Source organism: Marmota monax, unplaced genomic scaffold (assembly GCF_021218885.2).
Source record: "Marmota monax isolate L192 unplaced genomic scaffold, Marmota_monax_Labrador192_F-V1.1 WCK01_AAM20220418_F8-fsc00125, whole genome shotgun sequence".
NCBI classification, from domain to species: Eukaryota; Metazoa; Chordata; class Mammalia; order Rodentia; family Sciuridae; genus Marmota; species Marmota monax.
The window spans coordinates 12992901-13014800 of NW_026695235.1; the positions used below are offsets into that span (position 1 = coordinate 12992901).

General features: G+C 57.2%; 1 protein-coding gene across 9 annotated transcripts in view; it reads left to right on the top strand.

The window, feature by feature from the left end:
- Nucleotides 1-21900, top strand: part of Adarb1 (adenosine deaminase RNA specific B1) — a 125468-nt gene that overhangs the window by 43936 nt on the left and 59632 nt on the right. For all 9 annotated transcript variants that reach the window (XM_046438973.2, XM_046438974.2, XM_046438975.2 and 6 more), the window contains exons 3-4: nucleotides 14872-14946; nucleotides 19016-19947. In XM_046438973.2, coding sequence (XP_046294929.1) covers nucleotides 14919-14946; nucleotides 19016-19947 — 960 coding nt within the window. In that variant the 5' untranslated portion in view covers nucleotides 14872-14918. The remainder of the gene's footprint in view (nucleotides 1-14871; nucleotides 14947-19015; nucleotides 19948-21900) is intronic.

Genomic DNA, 21900 nt, shown 5'->3' on the forward strand with positions numbered 1-21900 from the left:
TCAGCAGGACTGGCTGTCACACATGCGGGAGCTTTGCCAGTGACCCGGGGACACGGCATGAGCCCGGGGCCGGCTGGGGCTGGCAGCCACTGCCCCACATGGCGTCGCTGGGCTAGGAAGCCCTGGACGTGGGGGTCTTCCTCAGTGTTGTGGGGCTCAGGTTTAAGAGGAGGCGCAGGAGGCGCTCCAAGAGGAGAGGTAATGGCTCCTGTCGCTGCCCGGGGTGCAGGCTCACCTCATAGCGGCTGCCCCGAGGCTGCTCTGGCTCGCCTCCCTGTCCTGCCTGTGCTGCCCTCCTCTCCCGGGCCCCACAGGCTGTTGGCCAGGGGCCTGCATGCCGAGGATGGTCTTGGAGGTGTCCTAGGCACCAGGCGCCACTCGGCTTCAAGGGTCTGCAAGGGTCTGCGTGGCGGGGTCGGTGGCTTGGGCACAGTGGGGCTTTAACTCCAGAGAAGCTCTGCGTGCCCCTCGCGGCCTGCCGCTCACTGACGCCCTCCTTGCTGGGTCAGTTCTTCACTGTGGGAGGGACTGCAGAGGCCACCGTGAATGTGTCCTCTCCTGAAAGGTCGGAGGGCCAATTCCTGACCACCAGTGCCTGCCTGCTTTCAGTTCTTCATCCAACTTAATGTTTTAAGTCTTAAAATCTATATTTTTTTCTTAAAACCAGATTCACAAGTTGTTCATAATTAAAAATGTCAAACCCCCTTTGGAGGTGAGGCTTTCCTGGGAAGCCGTGGACAGCTGGTCTCTCTGGGTCTCAGCAGTTCACGGGGGCCTCCTGGGGGACGGCACTTCTGGCAGGAGCAGCCAGCCCTGCAGCTGTGGTTGTGCTGCGCCCTGGGCATCACCAGTGCTACCGCCCAGCAAGGCCAGGGCGTGACCGTCAGGGTCAGGCTCCCTGGGTGCTGTGCAGGACTGGCACAGTGGGCACAGTGCCCAGAGCAGCTTGCTAGAGGGAAGAGACTAGGGCAGAGTCGGCAGTTGTGTGGTGTTTGCTGAAGAGGCACAGGAGAGGCTGCCCAGGGGACGTGGGCGTGGGAGAGGCCCTCGCAGCCCCTGGGTACCGTGCTCCTGAACTGTGTGCCCAGGCAGGAGGCACGGTGTTTCCTGGGGACGGAGCCTTCCGTAGTGGCCTCCTGGTCTCTGCTGTCAACGTGGCAGCTTCTGGTGCCACCTGCTTTGTTTTCTCAGCCAAACTTTAGGGCAAGGGGAGAGCTGCGGGAAGTGCTGGTCATGACCCTGGTTGCCAGCGGCCTCCGTGGGCCCTCAGCATGAGATGCTGTGGTGGGGCTACTGGGAAGGACAGGAGCAGCGCTGTCCTCTCCTTAGACCCCTGCAATTGAGGCCCAGTCTCCTCCCGCGGCCTAGAGCTGCGTCCTGCAGAGTCTTCTGGCAGCATCTTGGGGCCCCAGGCATGTCCACGTCCCCGCGCATCCCTGTGACACACGCAGGGGGGCTCCTACGGTGTTGCCACTCTTGACTAACACAGCACCTTTAAGCCACCAGGACTGTTAGGACCAGCTGTCCCACAGTCCCGCCGTGTGGCTGTGCTGTGGTGCAGGCAAGGGACATTCCCTGGGCCCTGGTGAGTACAGACACTTCCCTGTGAGTGGACAGCTGCTGGCCGCTGGTGAACAGTGGCCCTGGCCGTGGAGGCTCTGACTCCCGGGCCCCGCGGTGGTGCCCAGGCTCCCAGCACAGTGAGGGCGCCTTCCCGCGCCTGGGCAGGGTTGAGACCACCCGCCACCGGGAGAGGCAGATGGTGAGAGGATACCCGGAATGTTATGAAGGGGTGCAGAGCAGGTCTCCGCAGTGCTGCATCTATGTGGTTGTCACTGCTGGTGCTGGGCACGTGCTCCTGATGGTCTCTGGTTCCAGAAAACAGACTGTTCACCTTACGTAAGCGGGAGCCTGACCGACTGCAGGAGCCAGGCTGCGGGTCTCGCTCCCTGTCACTGCCTGATCTCGGAGGACGGCTCCATCCTGCAGTGACTAGGGCAGCCTGGAGGTCATTTGTGGTTCTGGGGTCATGCTGCAGGCTCCTGTGGCTCTCTAGAAGAGGCTGCTGCCTTGGCTCACCTGCTGAGTGGTGGAGGAAGGCTGTGTGGACACATGACAGTCTGGTGTGGGGGCGCAGGGGTGAGGTCGAGGGTGGAGGTGACCCCGGGAATGTCCAGGCCAGGCTGTGTGTGCCCTGCAGGGCCCTGGCTGCAGCAGGAGCTCCTGACTCCCCTGAGCCACCTCTGCTCAGGCCACAGCATTGTCGTCCTCGTCTACATCCCAAGGCCTGGCCTCCGGTGACCTTGGCTGTCACTGTCATCTGGCCATGGCTCTCTGTGCAAATGGAGCAGCAGGGCAGGGTCAGCACTCAGGAGGAGGGTGTGGGAGCCCCTCAGGGCATAGCACATCTTCCCCTCTGCACCCTGTCCACGGGCCTCCTGGCCCGTCACCGTCCTCCAGAGCTCTGGTGAGGTGTGTTGGGCTGTGGCCGTAGAGTCACCTGCTATGACGTGGTCAGGTGCAGCTCGACCACAGCTGAGCAGTGTGGTAGTAGCAGTGGTGGTAGGGTGGTGACTGTGCCAGAGTTTAGGGACCCTTGGTCCCCTTGCGCCAGTGACATCATTTTGTGGCAGCAGGCTGAGACCTTTTCTTCCCCACCTTGCCCCCAGAGTGGCTGGGCCACGGCGCTGTCCTCACCGTCCCCACCTGGTCCAGTGCTTGGCAGGTGTCCTTTCAGCCCGTGTCTGAGCCCGACATGCTGAGGTTTGTGGCCAGGAGACTTGTGACGTGGGAGGAGAGTCGTCTGGTGGACGACGTCGCAGACAGATGCCGTGCCGGGCTGCTGGTGGCCCGTGCCGTGGGGCCTGCTCCTCCCCAGGCTCTGCTGGAGTTCGGGAGACAGGCCTGCTGTGTGCAGGAGGAAGGTGCTGAGTCAGATGGCCCTGTTCTTATTTTGGAGGAAGCATGTGTTCTTTGAAAGAATCGGGACGCTCAGGCCCAAGAAGACTTCGAGAGCAGCTGCGTGCATGGGGGCAAGGCCCAGGCCGACCCTGCCCTGGATTTGCAGGCCCCAGCCAGGTGGGTGTGTGCAGCCAGGAGCACACTGGTACCTGGCTCCTGCCTCTCAAGGCCACATGGACCAGGCACGCTGTGCTGTGGGGACGCCTCCTGGGACCTGAAACTCAAGCTTTTTGTCAATTTTTCAGCTGACGTTACACTTAGTTTTCTGGAGAATGACAGGAAACTTGAAAAAAATAAGCTTTTCAAAGTCCATCTGCATGAATCCTGCAGACGTGTTCCAAATGAATCCTGCTCATGTTCATTTGCGGGTGTTGCCCGCGAGTATCTGTCTTCCCTCTCTGAGGTCGTGGCTCCGGGGAGGTGGACCCGAAAGGCGTGGCTCCTCTCTGGGGTGGTGCCTCCTCTGTTCAGGCCCACCTCTGACCAGGAGGAAGCTGCAGGGCGCTCAGAGGAGGGGTCACACAGCGTCCACCAGAGCCCCGGGTGAGAGGCTCTGGAGAGTCCAGCCTCACGCGAGTACCTTTTGCATCCTGTCACGGTAGGACTGGAGCGCCACGGGATGGCTGCAGACGGTGCTGACTGCACACACGTGGCCTCTTTGCGGATTCTGCAGACTCCTGAAGAAGTTGTGTAACTTTCTCATTGCATCTTATGTTTCTATCCACATTTCAGATGCTCGTGTGTACATGTGTTCACGTGCATCTACATCTTTGTGCACGCATGTGAGTGCATGTTCACCTGTGTGCGTGTGCGTGTGTGCTGCTGGGGACAGCACCCAGGCCCTCTCGTGTGCTGGGATGCTCCCCACTGACCTGTTCCTGGCCCTTTTCCTTTGGCTTTGAGGCGGCCTTACTGGTCACTGGGGCTGGCACAAATCACGAGCCACTCAAGCAGGAACAAACTTTATTTCCAAATTCCACCAGCACACTCCCCGGGAACTCTCCCAAACGCCACCCACGCGGCTCCTCCAGGAACACACCACACACCAACCGGAACCCCCTCCACCGGAATTTCACCACCCAACGCGAACTCTTCAGGAATCCCCGCGAGAGCTCAACCGGAACTCAACGGGAACTCCGCGAGAACTCAAAAGTCATCATCTTGATGGCTCGCTGGCGTAACCTCTCAACCACTACTTCTGGCAAAAATGCCATGCGTCATCCCTACTCGGCTGTGGCCCTCAACATCTCCCCACTTCTGTTTAATTAAACACCAAGCATGTGGCTTAGGGACCGTGCCTGCCTTTGGTTGTCCAATACTACATATGGTTCTTACCCGTCATCGGATGAGCTGACCTCAGGAGGCGTCAGCCTCCTGTCTTAGGTTGGTACCATTGCAATTGGATCTTACCCGTCCGTCACTGACTACCGGTCCAGCAAACAGCCACACCTGTGGATAGGTCTTTGTACCAGCGGGGGGGTGAGGTTCTTTGCCTCACCTCTGTTGGCCCCAAATTTTAGACCATCACTAGCAAAAGGGAGGAGGATGCAAAATGCCACGACACCAAGCCAAATGACGGCTCTTTTTGTAAAAACTGAACCACCGGTGACACCATCAGCAAAGATACCGCAGCACTACCACAATTTGCTGCACCAACAGATAGTTCACAATGCATACAAGTGATACATAGTCCAGGCAAGTTCTGCAAGCAGTTCAAAGCAGAGGAATCTATCAATATGTCCATTTCCTCCCAAAGTAAATCGACTCCTTGATTGAGCATTACTTGTTGAGTTATTATTCATTGATGCATCAGTTTATACAGTTTGTTGTAATAGCTATCGAAGAAGCTGTAGTTTGGTTTCATCTTTGTCTTCCCCAGCACTGGGATGAAGATAGGAATTTTGACAATGATGCTAAAAAAAAATTATGTAACATTCCAACAGGCACTAAGAAAACAATTTTCTGAACAATTTACATTATCCTGAACAGAATTATTAAATATAATGAAAAGGAAAGGTGAAAGTAAACAAACAGATCTGTTAACCTCCTTATTTGTTCACATATTAAAACAATCCTCAACAGCTGTTTACCCAATTTAAATTAAGCCATTTAAATCACGTGAATAAAAAAAAACATTTGGATCCATTTTTTTCATGAGCGCTCCTCATATATGATATATGACATACGCACATACAGACATACAACACAAAACTGAAGTGTGCACACAAAACCCCATACATACAACACATAACATAATATGTCCCTCCGCTAATTGTTGTTTGACCAGGTCATGGGCTGCTTGTATCTTTTCTTTGGTCAGGGGCCACTGAGGAACCCATACTGGTGTTTCTGATTTCCAATAAAAATTATTGTCTCAGTGACCCCTCCTGAAAACCCTATCCATGTCTATCTATTTCTTGATCTATTTGTATCGGTGCTGCTATACTTTGTCCTTTTTCTCCTAATCTTTTTTCTTTCCGAAAACCTTATCTAGCCCTAATAGTGGGCACATTTGGATTGATGTTATTTGTTAATGTCAAACCTAATTGATCTAGGACATCTCGTCTCCATAAATTTATAGGAAGATGATCCAATACATATGGCTGTATAGTTCCTTCACATCCTTCAGGATCCTTCCAATCTAATACCATTGCACTTCTATGGGGATTAGTCGCCACTCCTAGGCCTTGAAGCATTTGAGTGGCTTGTTGTAATGGTCAATGTTTCGGCCATTCTTGACGAGAGATGATGCTAAGGTCTGCACCTGTGTCCAGTAGCCTATTAAATTCATGTCCTTGAATATTTAGTTTTAGCATTGAGTGAGAATCTAAATTTAAAGACAGCATAGCCCAATCTACACCTGTGGAGCCTAATCCCCTGGAACCTCTTTCTATAGTACGACTGGAACATTTATCATGCAGCTGGGTATTATTAATAACTGTGCTATTCTATCTCCTGGTGAAATTACTGATATACCTCTTGGAGAACTGGCTATAATTTTTATTTCACCTTCATAATCGGGATCAATTACCCCAGGACTTATCATAAGTCCTTTTAGAGTAGAAGAACTGTGTCCCAATAATAAGCCTACTGTTCCTTGAGGGAAGAGGCCCTTTTACTCCTGTGGGAATGATTTGAACTCCCACCTCTGGAGTTAGTAGTGCTCTGGCGGAGGTGCAGATGTCCAACCCTGCATTCCCTCTGGTTTGTCTGATGAGGGATTTAATGGATAATATGTCCTGGGCACTACCCTAATGGTGTCACTGGGTTCCTCTATTGCCCCGTATATTTGTGGTTGTGGGCCCCAGAGCATTGGGCCCCCTTGTACGTTTTTTGGCAATGGAGCCCGATGCTTTTCTCCATGATATCGTGGGTAAACACCTGGTCCTTGTCCGTTTTTTTGATAATGGAGTACCCTCTATGGTGGTTTGAGAACGGCATTCATTAGCCCAATGTCTCCCTCTACGGCATCATGGGCAAATACCCGGTATTCTACTTCTTTGATACCTAGCTTTGTTAAACCCTCCTCCTATGGGGCAACTCCTTTTAAAATGTCCTGTTTGTCCACAATTGTAGCATGTTTTTGGCCTGGCATCTAAAGCCTGTTTTACTGCAGCTGCCACGACTTGCCCTTGTTCATTAATGTCTCTACATAATTTGATATATGTGTTTAAATCTTCATGTTTCCATGGTCTAATGGCCTCCTTGCACCATCTGTTTGCTTGCTCAAAGGCTAGCTGTTTAATTAATGGCATTGCTTGTTCTGTGTCCCCAAAAACTCTGGTAGCTGTTTGAATAAGCCTATCTATAAATTCAGTGTAAGGTTCATTAGCTCCTTGTATTACCTTAGATAATTGACCTTGTAAATCTCCATGTCCTTGTAAAGTCTTCCATGCCCTAACCGCATCTACAGCAATTTGTGAATATATAGCAGGATCATATGCAATTTGTTGCTGTTGACCCTCATAAGGTCCTTTTCCTAACAACATATCTAAATTTCTTTGAGGGTAACCGGCTGCTGCATTTCGCCTAGCCGTCTCCATCCAAAATTCCTCATTGGCAACCTCCCATAACAGGTATTGTCCTCCATTTAGCACAGCTTTATAGATACTAGTTCAATCTGCTGGCGTCATGTCCAAGTTGGTAATGGATTTGACCATGCTTACAATGAAGGGTGCTTGGGGACCATAGGTTGTTACAGCCTCCTTTTAACTGCTTCACTGTTTTGAAATCTAAAGCACGGTGAATTCGCTGCCCTCCTGCCTGCTCAAATACAGGGCATGCTAATCTTTGAGGTCCTGTCTCAGGATCCCATCTATCAACAACGGGGGTTGAGGATCCCATAGCATATGTTGTCTGTAGAGGTGGTGCTGTTGGTTGGACACTTACGCCCTCTGGTGATAGAAAGGTGTTAGTAGCAGCCTCCTGTTGTAACTTTTCCCCTGATAGTTCTTCCTCCTTTAAATTTTCTTCCTCTGTCTGACTAGCTCGAGAGACCTTCTCTTTTACTTGATCTAAAATGTCTTTCTCCATGGTCTGAACTCTAACAATTTACTTAACACTCTTTCGGTTTGTTTTTTACTAATTTCTAATCTACTATAAAGATAACGCAACCCAAGGACATAACACATAACAAACCGAAACAGAATGAAACAAAAATGGAACAAAAAATCGTTGTATTAACTTTTCTATTTTCTTGACATGTATTTTCGTGGTCTATCTCTATCTCTTCCTCAGGGCCAAACAACTTCAACCCTTGAGCCAACCATTTTTCCCAGTTTGCCTGAGAAAGTTCTAGGGATAGGCAAAAACAAAACAAATCGAAACAAGAACACATTGTTCTTTGAAATGGTCACCCATTCTCTCACCTTCCCTCAGGGGTGAGCAATTTCACTTACCTCTGAGCTTCAGGCGTTCCCCGCCCGGGCCACCAAATGCCGCAGTCTGGCTGGGCACAAATCACGAGCCACTCAAGCAGGAACAAACTTTATTTCAAAACTCCACCAGCACACTCCACACACACTCCCCGGGAACTCTCCCGAACGCCACCCACGCGGCTCCTCCAGGAACATACCACACACCAACCGGAACTCCCTCCACTGGAATTTCACCAACCAACGCGAACTCTTCAGGAATCCCCGCGAGAGCTCAACCGGAACTCAACGGGAACTCCGCGAGAACTCAAAAGTCATCATCTTAATGGCTCGCTGGCGTCACCTCTCAACCACTACTTCCGGCAAAAATGCCATGCGTCATCCCTACTCGGCTGTGGCCCTCAACAGCTGGCCTGGAGCTTACCCTTCTGCCCAGCCTCCTGAGCTGCTGGGACTCAGCTGTTTGTCTCCAGGCCCGGCTCTGACTGTGCTGTGGGGCACCAGGCCTCATTCCCACGTGGGTGCCCTGCGCTGCGTTCCTGTAACAAATGTGTCATTCGAGCGTCCCCTGTGGCCTCCTCTGTCTGGTCATCTAAGTGGAAGTTAATTGGCTAACTGTAAGCAGAACATTCCTGGTTTTGTGTCTGTAATCTCTGTACTGAGAGCCTCCTGGGCATGCAGACTCCTGACGTCCTGGTTTCTTCTTGGAGCAGATGGATTCGAGTTGCCGTGTGGCCGTGGCGCGTGCCCTGCCTGAAGGGAACGGCTAAACTGGCTTTTTCTCCTTTTGTGTTCATTTCCACAAGCTGAACTCGGGTCTGCTGTCACGACTGGTCACTGTGTTGTTAAGTGAAGGCCAAGGTGGATGTGCACTGAAGGGTAGCGGGCAGCACTGGAGGCACGGCTTTGGGGACACGTCTCAGTGAGAACCACTGACTTCCTGTGAGCAAGGATGGCCAGACTCTCAACAGGAGAAGCTGGCTGCATCTGCTTGCTGTGGTCAGCCATCCAGGGTTTCTCCAACTTCAGTTTTTGCTGTATCCAGCGGGGCCTAGGATCTGACTCGCCATGAGCAGCCGCCCTGGCCAGCGACGTTGAGAAGTGTCACTGGGGCCGGGCGCTGGCCGGGCTCCTGGCTGGGAGTGGTGGGGGCTGACACCTGGGGAGCTGCAGGGATCACGGGGATCCTCTCTCCAGCCTGTAGCCCCCACCTACGGGAAGATGGTTACTGGTCAGCCAAGTCGGAGAGTCCAAGGGCCTGGCCACGCTCAGAGCTGGACACTGGACCAGGCTCAGCCCAGCCCCCACAGCACCCCCTTGCCCCACAGCTGTCATCCTGGGATCTCAGCCTGTCAGCGTGCACAGAGAGTGACCCAGCTCTGCTTTGTGTCCCTCACAGAGGAGGAAGAGCAGGAGGAGGAGGGCAGGGACAGCCTTGCACACAGACAGCGCCAACACGGTGCCAGGCAGACGCTTTGCATGTCCTCTATCCCCAGAGGCCTGGCCGCCTGTGGCTCCTGGGAGAGCTGAGGTGTATCTCACCTAGACCTGCTCCAGAGCAAGCAGATGCACCCCGTGCGCACCCACCAGTACCCCTGGGGGTTTCCCTGTTGGGTGACACGGAGGCTCTGAGCTGCCCTCTTGGGGCTCTCAGGCTGGTGGCTGGCAGGTCCCATGAAAAAGGGACAGGTCTGTAGGAGGACAGGGGTCTCACCCGGGGCAACCTGGCTCCAGGCCTGCAGGCTGGCGGCACCCGGGGGTCCACCCGTGACTACGAGCCTTGTGCTACCCTCACTGTGGAAGGGCCTCCTGAGAGGCTGTGTGTTTAGATGGTGTGTGAGTGGGGGACGCTCCGTGTCCCCACCTGGCACTAATGTTGGGGTCCTCTGTGGGCACTCTCCGTCTCAGTGAGCCCAGGTGGTGCTTGGCCACTCTGGTGGCACAGTGGGCTGCACTCCAGGAACATCTTGGCCAATCACAGCAGCTGGCCATCTTGGACAAGTTGCTTCCAGTTGGTACCTTCCCATAGAAGTGACAGATGGGGGATTAGTGGACGTCTGCGATCTCCCCTGATCGAGACTGACCTGCGGCCCCATGTTGAAGACCTCAAGAGCCAGCAGAGCACCTGCTTGCTGTGGCCCTAGCTGAGACCCATGCATTCTGGGGACTGATGGCCCCAGGCACTGTGCCATTCCCTCCGTAGCAGCCATGTGGGAGGAGGAGCTGCCATGTAAGCCAGGAATGTGCCCTGTGTGTTTGACATGGTACCAGGGGTGTCATGAGGAAACCGGGGACAGAAGAACTCAAGTGCCTGTTTGGCAGGTGCTGCTGAGCTGTGCCTCTCGGGAGCAGGCAGCCACAGGTGAGCTGGGCAGACGGAGCAGGCCCAGGGGCCCTCCGCACGGGCCTCACAGCCCACAGGAAAGGCAGACCGTGCACGGGAGGAGTGGGGAGGCTGCCAGTGTCTCTGGCAGGTGGCTGTGAGCTCAGACCCCTGAGTGCTGCAGGTCTCTGACTTGAGAACCGGGGTCTCGGCTTCTAAGGAAGCCGTGTGTCAGGAAAACCTGGTGTCGAAGAACCAGCTGCTGTAGGCAAAGGGGCCAGGCCCGCAGATCCAGGGCCACGCAGGGTGCCATTTACTGGGGACTTTCTGACCAGCGTGGTCAGGTGGTGGACCTCACAGGTTGGGCCAGCGGGAGAGGGCTTTGGTGTGGTCAGGACAAAGGTGCTTTTCGCTCAAACTGCAGTGGGCCTGGACAGTGTGGGCAATGTGAAAGGTGTCTGCACTTCACGGTGCTGTCCTGCGGAGCTCCTGTGTGGCTCCAGTCGTTCCGTCTGTCTCTAGGATGCTGAGGACTGTGCAGGTGGACAGGCCAGAGCTCTTGTGCTTCATGGTGACCGTGTCTCAGGACAGCTGTGGTCAGCTCCTGCGGGGTCCCTACACTCCCGGACCAGGGCAAACTCACCCAGCCTGGCATGTGAACATGTGGGTGTGTGTTGGAGGTCACCTCTGGTCCATGCAGACCGCCCTGGCTGCTGGGGGAGGGCCATCAGGGTGGACAGCACGTACCTTCAAGCCTGATGGGGAGAAGGGCTGGTGTGTGGTTTGAGGGAGGAGGAGGAGCAGGTGGGCTCTGGGCGTCCGGCTGGACTCCCACTGTGCATAGAGCAGGGACAGCAGGGACATGGGGTCACACATGTCTGTATCAGCACTGCTGCTGTCCCAGTGGGCCCCAGTCAGGGTCCCCCAGAACCCAGGCCTCCTGCACACCCCCTCCAGCTCCTTGAACTCCCCCATGCCATGGCCATGGGTGGCTGGTCCGCCACCAAGCCCAGGGCCCGAGGTAGGGAAGCACACTGTGCTCGGAGTGTGCCAGTCTCTTCTGAATTTTCTGTCGCCGCCTTCCTTGTTTGTCCATGTCCTTAGCAGCTGCTGGTGTCCGCCCCGTCACCTGAGCCCTGACTCCTCTGTGCTCCGCCCTTGGTGCACCTTCCTGCTCGCCCTGCACCTCGCAGTGCGCCGTCTGCGGCTTGGGCAGGCGATCGCCAGGGCCAACTGGGCCGTGTGCCTGGGCATCTGTGGAGTGCTCCAGTCGAGCGTTTGGAGACCCTCCACGGGGTCTCCACGCGGACAGCACTGAGAGCAGAACAGGAACCAGGATGACGTGGTTCCCTGGGCAGGCCTGGCTAGTGCTGGTGGCAGGCTTTGCCTTCGCCGGACGCCCCATGGGACTCTGCGCTCTTCCTGGTTTTCTTTTCTACACTGAACAGTGGTTCTGGCCCTCCACCTGTGGGTTTGGAGTGAGAATCACACAGAGGAGCCCAGGTTCAGTCCTCTCTGCGAGTTTGCATTTTACAGCTATTTAAAGGAGACCCCTGAGGGCCGTACAGAAAATGTGAAACTGACTCAACCACCACTTTCCGCGAGGGAAGAAGTGTGGGGATCGTGGTCATTTAACCAGGCGTACCACTCGTCTCAAGTTCTTTTAAAAATCTGTAGATCTTGGTGGCTCCAGGGTAGCCTTTCCCACCAGCGTGGTGGAGGGTGTTCCAGGCCCGAGGCACCCTTAGCCCCAGTGAGCACCCACAGTGTCTTTTCTCTGCCAAGGGACACCCCAGCTCCCCTCTGCAGGTGAGAGTTGGAGCAGGAGGTGACTGTGCACAGCTGTTGTTCTGCAGGTGCAAAGGACAGTGGAGCACGGTCCCCGCTGGCCTGGAGACGAGAGGGCTGCCTGCTGAGCTGGGGGTGGGAGGGGGAGCTCTCCACCAGCCTCGGGCTCCGTCTTCCTGTGGCGTCTGCTGAAAGGCGCCCAGTTCAACACAAGGTGCCTCTGCGTTGCACCTTGGCCTGGGACTTGCACAGCACACGTGGCCTTTGGGGGTCCCACCTGGGTCCCTTCCTTCGGTTCAGACTGTTCTGGTTATTTGGACTTTTTCTTTTTTCACGTGAACATGAAAACCTGCTCGCTGCCCCATTAAAGAGGTCCAGTGCCACTGGGCCCGAGGGAAGGGACAGGAGGCTCAGGCCTCCTGAAGCCCTTGGCCTCCCGCTGTGGGCGGACCTCCCCTGGCCCGGTGCATCCCATCCTGAATACGGCTGGAAGTGGAGCCTTCCCTTCACCCCCTTCTACCTCTGGGCTCTCGGTGAGGCTTTGACCCTGCGCGCCTGTGGAGGCCGTTCAGGGGGCAGCGTGCGCTGAGCCAGGCGGGCTCTGCTCTGGGCCCTGACCTTCTGCCAGTGCTGGCATCTGCAGGTGCGGGACTGGAGGTCCCAGCCTCTACGCCTGCCGGCCTGCTGTGTGGCCACCTTCCACTGTGACGCTGTCCCTGGTCCTTTTCAGGACTTAGATGTGAGAGTAGGCCAAGGCGTGTGTAAAGGCCAGGAGACTGCACTGGGGCACCCTTCCTGCTGGGACCTGCCCCGTCCTCATCCCTAGGGTCTGTCTGTCTTCCTGCCTGAGGGTGGCCTTCCCACTGCCCATCTTGATCGACCGACTAGTGAGCCTCTGTTTCTGAGTGAGTGTGGCTCTGCGGTAGTGAGGGTGCCTGCCGTGAGGTTTAGGCGTCTGCCGAGTCCCGCCTGAGACCCGCCTGACCCAGGTGCCGCTGCTGTCACTACAGACCCCTGCCATGCTTGGTCACTCTCCCTGCTCTGCCTGTGAGGGGAGGGGCGCTGCCTCCTGCGCTGCTGAGGCCCGCTGGCCCTGTGACTCCTCCTGCTGAGGGCCTCCTGCTGCCCCCTTCAGAGTTCCAGTGGCAGCACAGGTGGCCTGTCCCCTCTAGGTGGGGTGGGGAGTGGCAGGGCCCGGCCTGTTGCCGCCTACAGGACAGAAGCAGCCCCACTGCCAGTCCGACCCCCAGCAGGCCCTGGGTCCTCTTTCCGCCTGGGGCCGGGTTTGGGGGGCTGGAGCAGAGGGCTGTCCTCTTGGGGCCTGCCCTTTCCTGGTCCTTTGGCCAGGAACCTGATGTGCGAGGGCTCCTGTGTGAGTTTGTGCTGTTGGTGTTCCGGGCTTCTAGGGCCCCAGCTCCTCGTCGGGGGACTCAGGCTGCTCTCCGTGTGCCCTGCTTGGCTGGCCTCCTCTTTGCCTTTCGGTGACCTTGTGTCTGTTTTAAACCCAGGGCAGGGCTCTGGGTGGGCATGGTGGAGGGAGGGGCACGTCTGCTCCCTCTTCCTGTGGGTAGCCCCCTGCCTTGGCACAGCATTTCAGCAGGCAGGGGGGGCTGTGGACTGGCTCCTTTGCTGCCCTGAGGTCAAGCAGGGTGCCCAGGGTGCCTGGTGCTCCCCTTGACCTGCAGCTGCGCCAGGCCACGGCTCTGTTCCACTGGCCCGCGCCAACCTCTCGCCCAGCTGGGCTGGGCCCTGGGTCACATCCCATCTCTCCCAGCTGCCCGTCCCAGCCGAGAAGCCCCAATTCCCCGCTTGCTGAGGACACTAGTCCTTCCAGCCACACTTCTGACCTCCCATCTGAGACTACGCTGAGGCACACGTGTTGACTTTCCATCATGGAAACATCAAGACTAGATGCAGCCGTGTGCTGCTGAGTTCCCGGTGGCTGCGTCTGCCTGGCTGAGTTCTCTGGTGTCCGGCGCCCTCTGCCTGGGGTGCTCAGCGTGTCTTGAGGTGGTGATGACACAAGTCCGTGCCTCCAGACCCTGCAGAGAGCTCTGCAGCACAGGCGTCCTCACAGAGACCGGGTAGCTGCACAGCGCGTTCACCGGGAATGCAGTGAGATTCAGGACACTCACAGGTGACCGTCGCCCGAGGACCCACATCCTACATACAGGACGCATGATACCCCCACGCCTTGGCACACAAGCCACCATGTTCTGAAGCAGTGGATGTGCCTTCTTATATTTATAATGTGCATTTTGTTGGCACAAAAGCAACATCGCTACGGAATCTCACGCCCTGTCCTGGTGCAGTGTGATGAGGTTCTTTGTCACCAACTGTCAGCACAGTCATGAAGGTTGTCAGAGATGCTGGGCGGAGACTGTGCAGAGTGGCGAGGGACGGGCAGCCACAGCACCTGTCCTCAGCGAGTCCTGGGTCTCTCCTGGGAATCCAGCCGTGGTCACCTGAGGCTGGTTGGTCACCTGGAGACTCGCGGGTCTGTCCAGCTGCTGCGTAGTGCAGTACTGGGTGAAGCTTGGCCGGTGGATCTCAAATGTGCCTTTGCTTCATTCCAAGCCTCACATCGACCCAGGTGACAACTGGACAGTCACTGGTGGGGGGACTCATTGAGTTGTGTGGTCAGCAGTGTGGTCACTGGGCTTCGCCCCGGGGTGGGTTACCCCTGGTTCCCAGCTTTTCACGCCCTGCACTGGCCAAGTGGAGTGTGAGGTCCTGGCCCCTGGCTGTGACCCCGGTTCTGCCCTCCGCTGTCCTCCTCTCAGGGGTCCCAGCTGGGGTCCTTGGTGCTGTGGTGCTGCGAGGAGGTGCTGGAGCCCCGGCCAGGCCTGTGCCTGGGCAGGGCCATGACCACTGCCTCCACTCCGTGACAGTCACACTGAGCCTTGTTTTCTTGCTGTCTTTCAGACAGAAACAGTCTCCGCCAGTCAAGAAGCTCTCAAAAGCACTTTGCCATGGACCTAGAAGATGAAGAGAACATGAGTAAGACCTGGGCCCGCCGCGCAGTGCCCGGCAGATAGCTTCCGTCCGACTCAGGGTCTGCCCACCTGATTGGCACGACCACCCGGGCACGCCGATGTGGGTCTTGGCGGTGGCGCGCTCTTCCGTATCTCTGTGGTGTCCATGGGGTCTTTCCCTCCAGTCCCCTGGGCAGGTTTCACCCCTTTCTCGTCACTAGCTGTCATTTTGGGGGAAATGTGCCTCCAGGTGTACAGCCCGTAAGTCTACACGGCTTGTGAGGGTGTGCCACAGCGTGGTCCTGGCAGTGATGCTCAGCGTTCACCTGGGCACTCAGAGATGTCCCCTGGACTGACCTGGGTGCCTGGCTGCTGGGCATGCCGGGACACGGTCAGCTCCTGCCTCTGGGAGGGTCTCACCATCTCCAGGCTCCAGTGACCTCCCGGGGTCTGGGAATTGGGGGCCAGCACTTCTAGACCTTTCCTTTGCACACCGTTCTTTGGGAGGTTCTTGGGCCACCAGCGCCTCAGGCTCCTTCTGTCACACACTGTCACAGGTGTGGAGAGTGCTGCTCCATCCCAGGGTTGAAGGCAGGAGCGTGTGCAGGCCATCAGGGGACGAGGTCGTGTTTCTAGCTGACAGACCTAGGTGCCCACAGACGAACGTGCCCGGCTGACAGACGTACGTGCCCGGCTGACAGACGTACGTGCCCGGCTGACAGACGTACGTGCCCACAGACAAACGTGCCCGGCTGACAGACGTAGGTGCGCACAGACGAACGTGCCCGGCTGACAGACCTAGGTGCCCACAGACGAACGTGCCCGGCTGACAGACCTAGGTGCCCACAGACGAACGTGCCCGGCTGACAGACGTACATGCCCGGCTGACAGATGTACGTTCCCACAGACAAACGTGCCCGGCTGACAGACCTAGGTGCCCACAGACGTATGTGCCTGGCTGACAGACATACAGGCCCGGCTGACAGACGTAGGTGCCCGGCTGACAGACATATGTGCCCGGCTGTCAGACGTAGATGCCCGGCTGACAGGCCTACGTGCTTAGCTGACAGACGAATATGCCCAGCTGACAGATGTACATGCCCACAAATGTACGGGCCCGGCTGACAGACGTACGTGCCTATAGACGTATGGGCCCGGCTGACAGTCGTACATGCCCACAGACGAATGTGCCCGGCTGACAGACGTACGTGCCTATAGACGTATGGGCCCGGCTGACAGTCGTACATGCCCACAGACGTATGTGCCCAGCTGTCAGACGTACGTGCCCACAGACGTATGTGCCCAGCTGTCAGACGTAGGTGCCCACAGACGGACGTGCCCGGCTGACAGACCTACGTGCTTAGCTGACAGATGTACGTACTTAGCTAACAGACGTACGCTGACGTACGTACGTGCATGGCTGACAGACAGATGTGCCCGGCTGATGGACCTACATGTCCGGCTGATGGACGTACTGCCCAGCTGAGAGACGTACCTGCCCAGCTGACAGACGGACGCGCCCGGCTGACCGATGTACCTGCCCAGCTGACAGATGGACGTGCCCGGCTGACTGACTAAGCTCCCGGCTGATGGACGTGCGTGCCCACCCAGCTGACAGACGTACGCGCCTGGCTGACGGACGTGCCTGCCCAGCTGACCTGTGTTTGTGCTTGGGTGCTTCCGTCTCAAGGAGTGCCTGCAGCCTCGTGGGCCGGTCCCCTTTTGCAGCAGTGGTGACGTCCACTAGAACCTGCTCTCTGTACCTCCTGAGAGTCCACACCAAACCAGCAGAGGCCGTGGCCCTGCTCTTGCTGGCCACCGAGTCCAGCAGCCCTCAGAGGTTCCTGTGCCCCTGCTGCCCTGCGTGGGGACTGTCGGTCTCTCCTGCCTTGAGGGTGGGTGGGCTGTGGTGTGTCTCTCAGGTCACTGTCCTGCTCAGTCTTGCCCTTGAGAGCTTTCCAAAACCCAGGCATAGGTTTCTGCTGCCAGTGCCTCTGCCATTTCTGGTTTTGCCACAATTTTTGAGAGTGAGTGTGGCCTCATTTCAGAAGGCACTTAGCCATGTGTTGGGGTGACTCCCTGAGGGATGCCTGCGGGTCCCCAGGCCACCGCCATCCACACAGGAGCCTGTGGCAGTCACCTGACGAGAACCTTCCTGAACCATTTTCCTGAGAAGATAAGCTGGGGTCCAAGCCAACACGGGAGCGCCCTGGCTCCACGTCCGTCCGTCATTCTGAAGGGCAGCAGCTGGCGGGGGGCGGGGCAGGCGTCTGTCCCAGAGGCACCGTGAGGACGGATCTTTCGCAGGTCACACTCGCCTCCTGTGCCTGGAGGTCCTGGGTAGAAGGTGGCCAGCTCCCCAGCCTCTGCCATGGAGGAGCCCCTGGAGTGGGCGGGACCGGGCGGGAGCTCTTGTCCTGTGGTCTCTAGACTGTGGAGGCAGCGGTTGGGGGACGACTGGCCACTGGCTGTGGGTCTACAGAGGTGTCCGGCGTCCCGCGGGGTCTCCCTGCTGATGGCCTGTGCACAGCTGGCCGTGCCGTCCTCGCTGCCCTTACTGACCTCTGATTCGTCTCGGTTCTGCTCTTTTAACCTCTTCTTCCTTTGAGTTCCGAAAGGAGTAACCTACCGGCCTTTTGCTGGAGGATGTTATAAATGGAAATTTAGTGTCCATTCCGGCAGCTTTGTGACTGGAGGAGTGGTGTGTGTGTCACTCGGGTCGTGGAGGGAAGCCCAGGTCTAAGCCAGCGGCCTTTGGTGTCAGGGCAGTGTCCAGGGCCTTCCCGGGTCCTCAGTGTGCCAGTAGCAGGAGCACCTGCCCGGCCTCACAGGGAGTGGCTGCCCAAGTCCTCCCTGGGCACTGCTCAAGTTCCAGGGGTGTCCTGGGATTGAGTGGGTCCCAGGGCCCCCAGAGCGAGTGGGGGCTTCACACAGGGTCCTGTGGTGCTGGCCAGAGAGCCGCTCTGCTTGTCTGTCCAACTTAACAGGAGAGTGAGTGCTCATTTCCCCTTTAAAATCAGAGTCATGGTCATCTTGCCTTATAGTTCTAGAATTCTAAAGTTTATGAAGTATCTTTAAAGGGTAGATAAGGAGATCATTCTGCAGGCCTATCAGAGAGTTGTTTTTAAAATATAAAACTGCCAGACTTAGTTATGAAGCCTGTTCACAACAATCTTGTATTTTGTGCTTGTATTTTTTTTCTATCATGGAACATATTAAGAGTTCTGAGGTAAAGATCCCTGCATATAATGAAAAATTTCAAATGAATACCAGAAATAAAGTCGTGTCCTTCAAAAATAATCTCTAAAAAGTCATAGTGTTTTATATAATCATGTAAACAGTTTTTTTGAATTATGAACTAAGTGAAATGGTCACATATATTGGTTGACTATTTTTAAACTGAAAAAACTAATTGATTTGTGAATGTATTTTAAAGTGCTGCTTCCTCTTGTGAGAGATGCTGCAGTTTAAAACTGAGGGGCATCGTGGGGTGGGTGCCCTTGGGCAAGAGGGGCTCCCTGGGTGAATGGGCATCTGTCTGTCCCGACACACTGCCATTTCACAGACTAATTAATGGGGACTTTGGGGGATTAACTAACTGTCTAATATTTAGAAAAGATCGAGTAAAGTATTTCTGGATGATTCAGAATATTCTCAGTAGAAAGACTCTTAAAATTCTTCACCCTTTGCCAGGCAGGATGGACAGGCTTGTGACCCAGCAGCTCTGGAGGCTGAGGCCGGACTGCAGGCTTAAGACCAGCCTCAGCAACTTAGCCAGACCCTGTTTCAGAAAAAAACAAAAAGGGCTGAAACGTAGCCTGTGGCTGAGCGCCCCGGGCTCAACCCCCAGAACCACTTCTTCAACTTCCCCTTTAGGCAGAAGCCACAGGGGAGCTAGGTGGCCACTTAGCCACTGTTGGGTGCAGTGTCGAGGCTGGCAGTTCTCTGGTGGAAGGGCCTGCTCGGGCTTGCAGGGAGGAGCAGGGCACACACACACCACTCACCGTTGCAAAGAGGCCAAGGAATCTGTAAATTTTGCATTTACAAGGTCCTGCAACGAAGGCGTTGCAAGTTACTCTTTCTGGGCACCGCAGGTTCCAGCAGCACTGACATCAAGGAGAACCGTAGTCTGGACATCGTGTCCCCCAAGGACGGCAGTGCCCCTGGGCCTGGTGAGGGCCTGCAGTTCCCTGGTGGGGGCAGCAGTGGTACTGGCCGGAAGCGGCCCCTGGAGGAGGGCAGCAATGGCCACTCCAGGTACCGCCTGAAGAAGCGGAGGAAAGCGCCAGGGCCCGTGCTGCCCAAGAATGCACTGATGCAGCTGAACGAGATCAAGCCCGGCCTGCAGTACACGCTGCTCTCCCAGACGGGGCCCGTGCACGCCCCGCTCTTCGTCATGTCTGTGGAGGTTAACGGGCAGGTCTTCGAGGGCTCTGGCCCCACAAAGAAGAAGGCAAAGCTGCATGCGGCAGAGAAGGCCCTGAGGTCCTTCGTCCAGTTTCCCAATGCCTCCGAGGCCCACCTGGCTATGGGTAGGACCCTGTCCGTGCACACAGACTTCACATCTGACCAGGCCGACTTCCCTGACACGCTCTTCAATGGCTTCGAGACCCCAGACCGGGTGGAGTCCTTCTGCATGGGCTCCAACGGAGACGAGTCCCTCAGCTCCAGCGGGGACCTCAGCCTGTCGGCCTCACCTGTGCCCGCCAGCCTTGCCCAGCCCCCCCTGCCGGGCCCACCACCCTTCCCGCCGCCCAGCGGGAAGAACCCTGTGATGATCCTCAACGAGCTGCGTCCAGGGCTGAAGTATGACTTCCTCTCCGAGAGCGGGGAGAGCCATGCCAAGAGCTTCGTCATGTCCGTGGTGGTGGACGGCCAGTTCTTCGAGGGGTCGGGCAGGAACAAGAAGCTGGCCAAGGCTCGGGCGGCACAATCGGCCCTGGCCACCATCTTCAACCTGCACCTGGACCAGACGCCGTCACGCCAGCCCGTGCCCAGCGAGGGGCTGCAGCTGCACCTGCCACAGGTAAGCAGGCGCGTGCTGAAGCAGCAGCCCCGCGCCTGGCCACACGGCGCAGCGTGGCTCTGCCTCAGCAGGAGGTGGGCTGGTAAGTCTGGCCGGGCAGCTCTCCTTGATTTCGTGGCCGGGTCGGGGAGAGGCTGTGGTCCCCAGTGCACGCTGGGGCTGTCCAGGGCAGTGCAGGGACTCCCAAGACCCCGTCCCCAGGGCAGAGTCTCAGTCACGACCTGTGGTCCCCACAGCAAGCCCTGTCAGGGTGGGGAGAGCCCAACACTGGACATGGCCCTTCAGTGAATGCTCACTCACCTCCCCAGGGGAGTCTGCACCAGGTCAGGGCTGCTGGCTGGACCAGCAGGAGACCCAGGCTGCATTCCCCAGGCAGCAGCCTAGCGGGGCAGAGAAGGTGCTGGGGGCAATGGGGACCACATGCCAGAGGGGCATCCACAAGGACTCCAGGGCCTACCAGTTGCCCAGGAGTCTCTGCACCCTGAGTGCCCTGCGTGGCGTCTGTGTGAGGCTCCTTCCTGCTTGACTGGACATGGGCAGCCTCTGAGGTTTGTCCCCTACCCTGATAAAATCAAGGTGAAGAGAGGGAGCTGCAGGTGGCTCTGGTGGCATCCGAGAGGAAGGGAGTTGGGCCTTTGGCTCTGGAGGCCCAGCTGCTGCAGTCTTGCTTCTGTCCTTGGAGCCTGAGTCCCGCTGGTCTGTGGTGAGGACTGCATTCCACTCCTGTGCTGCTTCCTCTTGCCGCGCCTTCTTCTGGGGAGCCAGTGCACCCCCCCAGACCAGGACCAGGCAGGCTTACATCCTCCTGGGACCAATACGGGGTTTCTGTTGACCCTGCAGCTGGAGTCTGGGACCAGGAGTTCTGCTGCAGAGGAGGAACAGGTTCTCTTCTGCCTCTAGCCACCGAATGCCGCGTCGGCATGAAGGGACAGCTGATGCCGTTGGGAACCAGTGCTTGCTTCCCTCCTTTGCCCTGGCCAGTATCGCTCCCCGAGTTGCTGGTCCGGCTGCCGTTGTGCAGACTGGCAGCAGCAGTTCCCCAGGGGTGCCTCACCCTGGTCCCGTGGCTCGCTTGGGCTTCTCCACTGGCGCAGAAGTCTGCCGTGCCCATCGTCCCCGTCCATGGTGCTCTCCAGCCCTGCATGCTCAGCTGCTGTGGGTCTTTACCCAGGCCCCGAGGGGACAAGGACAGCCCAGGGAAGCAGACGGAAGTGTGCCCAGGGGTCTATGGCCTGGCCGTGCCTCAGCCACCTCAGTGAGGAGAGGACCGAGTGTCCAGCTTGGGAGGGCTTCTAGTGGGGCCTGGCTGTGGGGAGGGGCACGGCTGGCAGGCCCCGGCTTGCTTCTGGCCCTCTGTAGTCCAGAACCTCGGGTGGGAGCTATGTCCTCCCAACCCTTCCTGTGCCCCCTCCTGTGTCCGCTCAGCCCTCCACAGTGTCTCCTGAAGCCCTCGGGGATCAGGCGAGGTCCCGTGTTGCTCAAAGGACCAGGGTGGGCCTTCCCAGGACTGGTCCTGCTGGGCATGTTGCCGGGCTCTGCGGTTTTCTGCCTGGAAGTTTCAGAGCACCTGTTCTGGAGTGGACAGGAGTCTTTGCTGTTTTCCTGGGGTAACTGGAAGGCCTCAGGCCCAGCCTCCTGGTTCAGGACTGCCTCCCCATATTCCTGGCACAGGGGCTTAGGGAGTTCAGAGCGTTGGCCACGTGAGGTCTGCCGGGGTTTCATCTACCTCAGGCCTGGCGCAGGCTGTGGAGGCTCCCGGGCTGCTGTGTGGCCACTAGGACGCATGGCCTGGCCTGGCTGGCAGGGCCTGCTACCTCCACATCACAGCCACCTGGACTTAGAGGGGAGCTGCTTCTGCACCACAGGGCGCGAGGCCAGCCACCCGTTGTGGTTCTAGCTCTCCGCTCCCCGGGCACTGGGTGCTGGGCTGCTCCCAGGCAACAGCAGCTGATT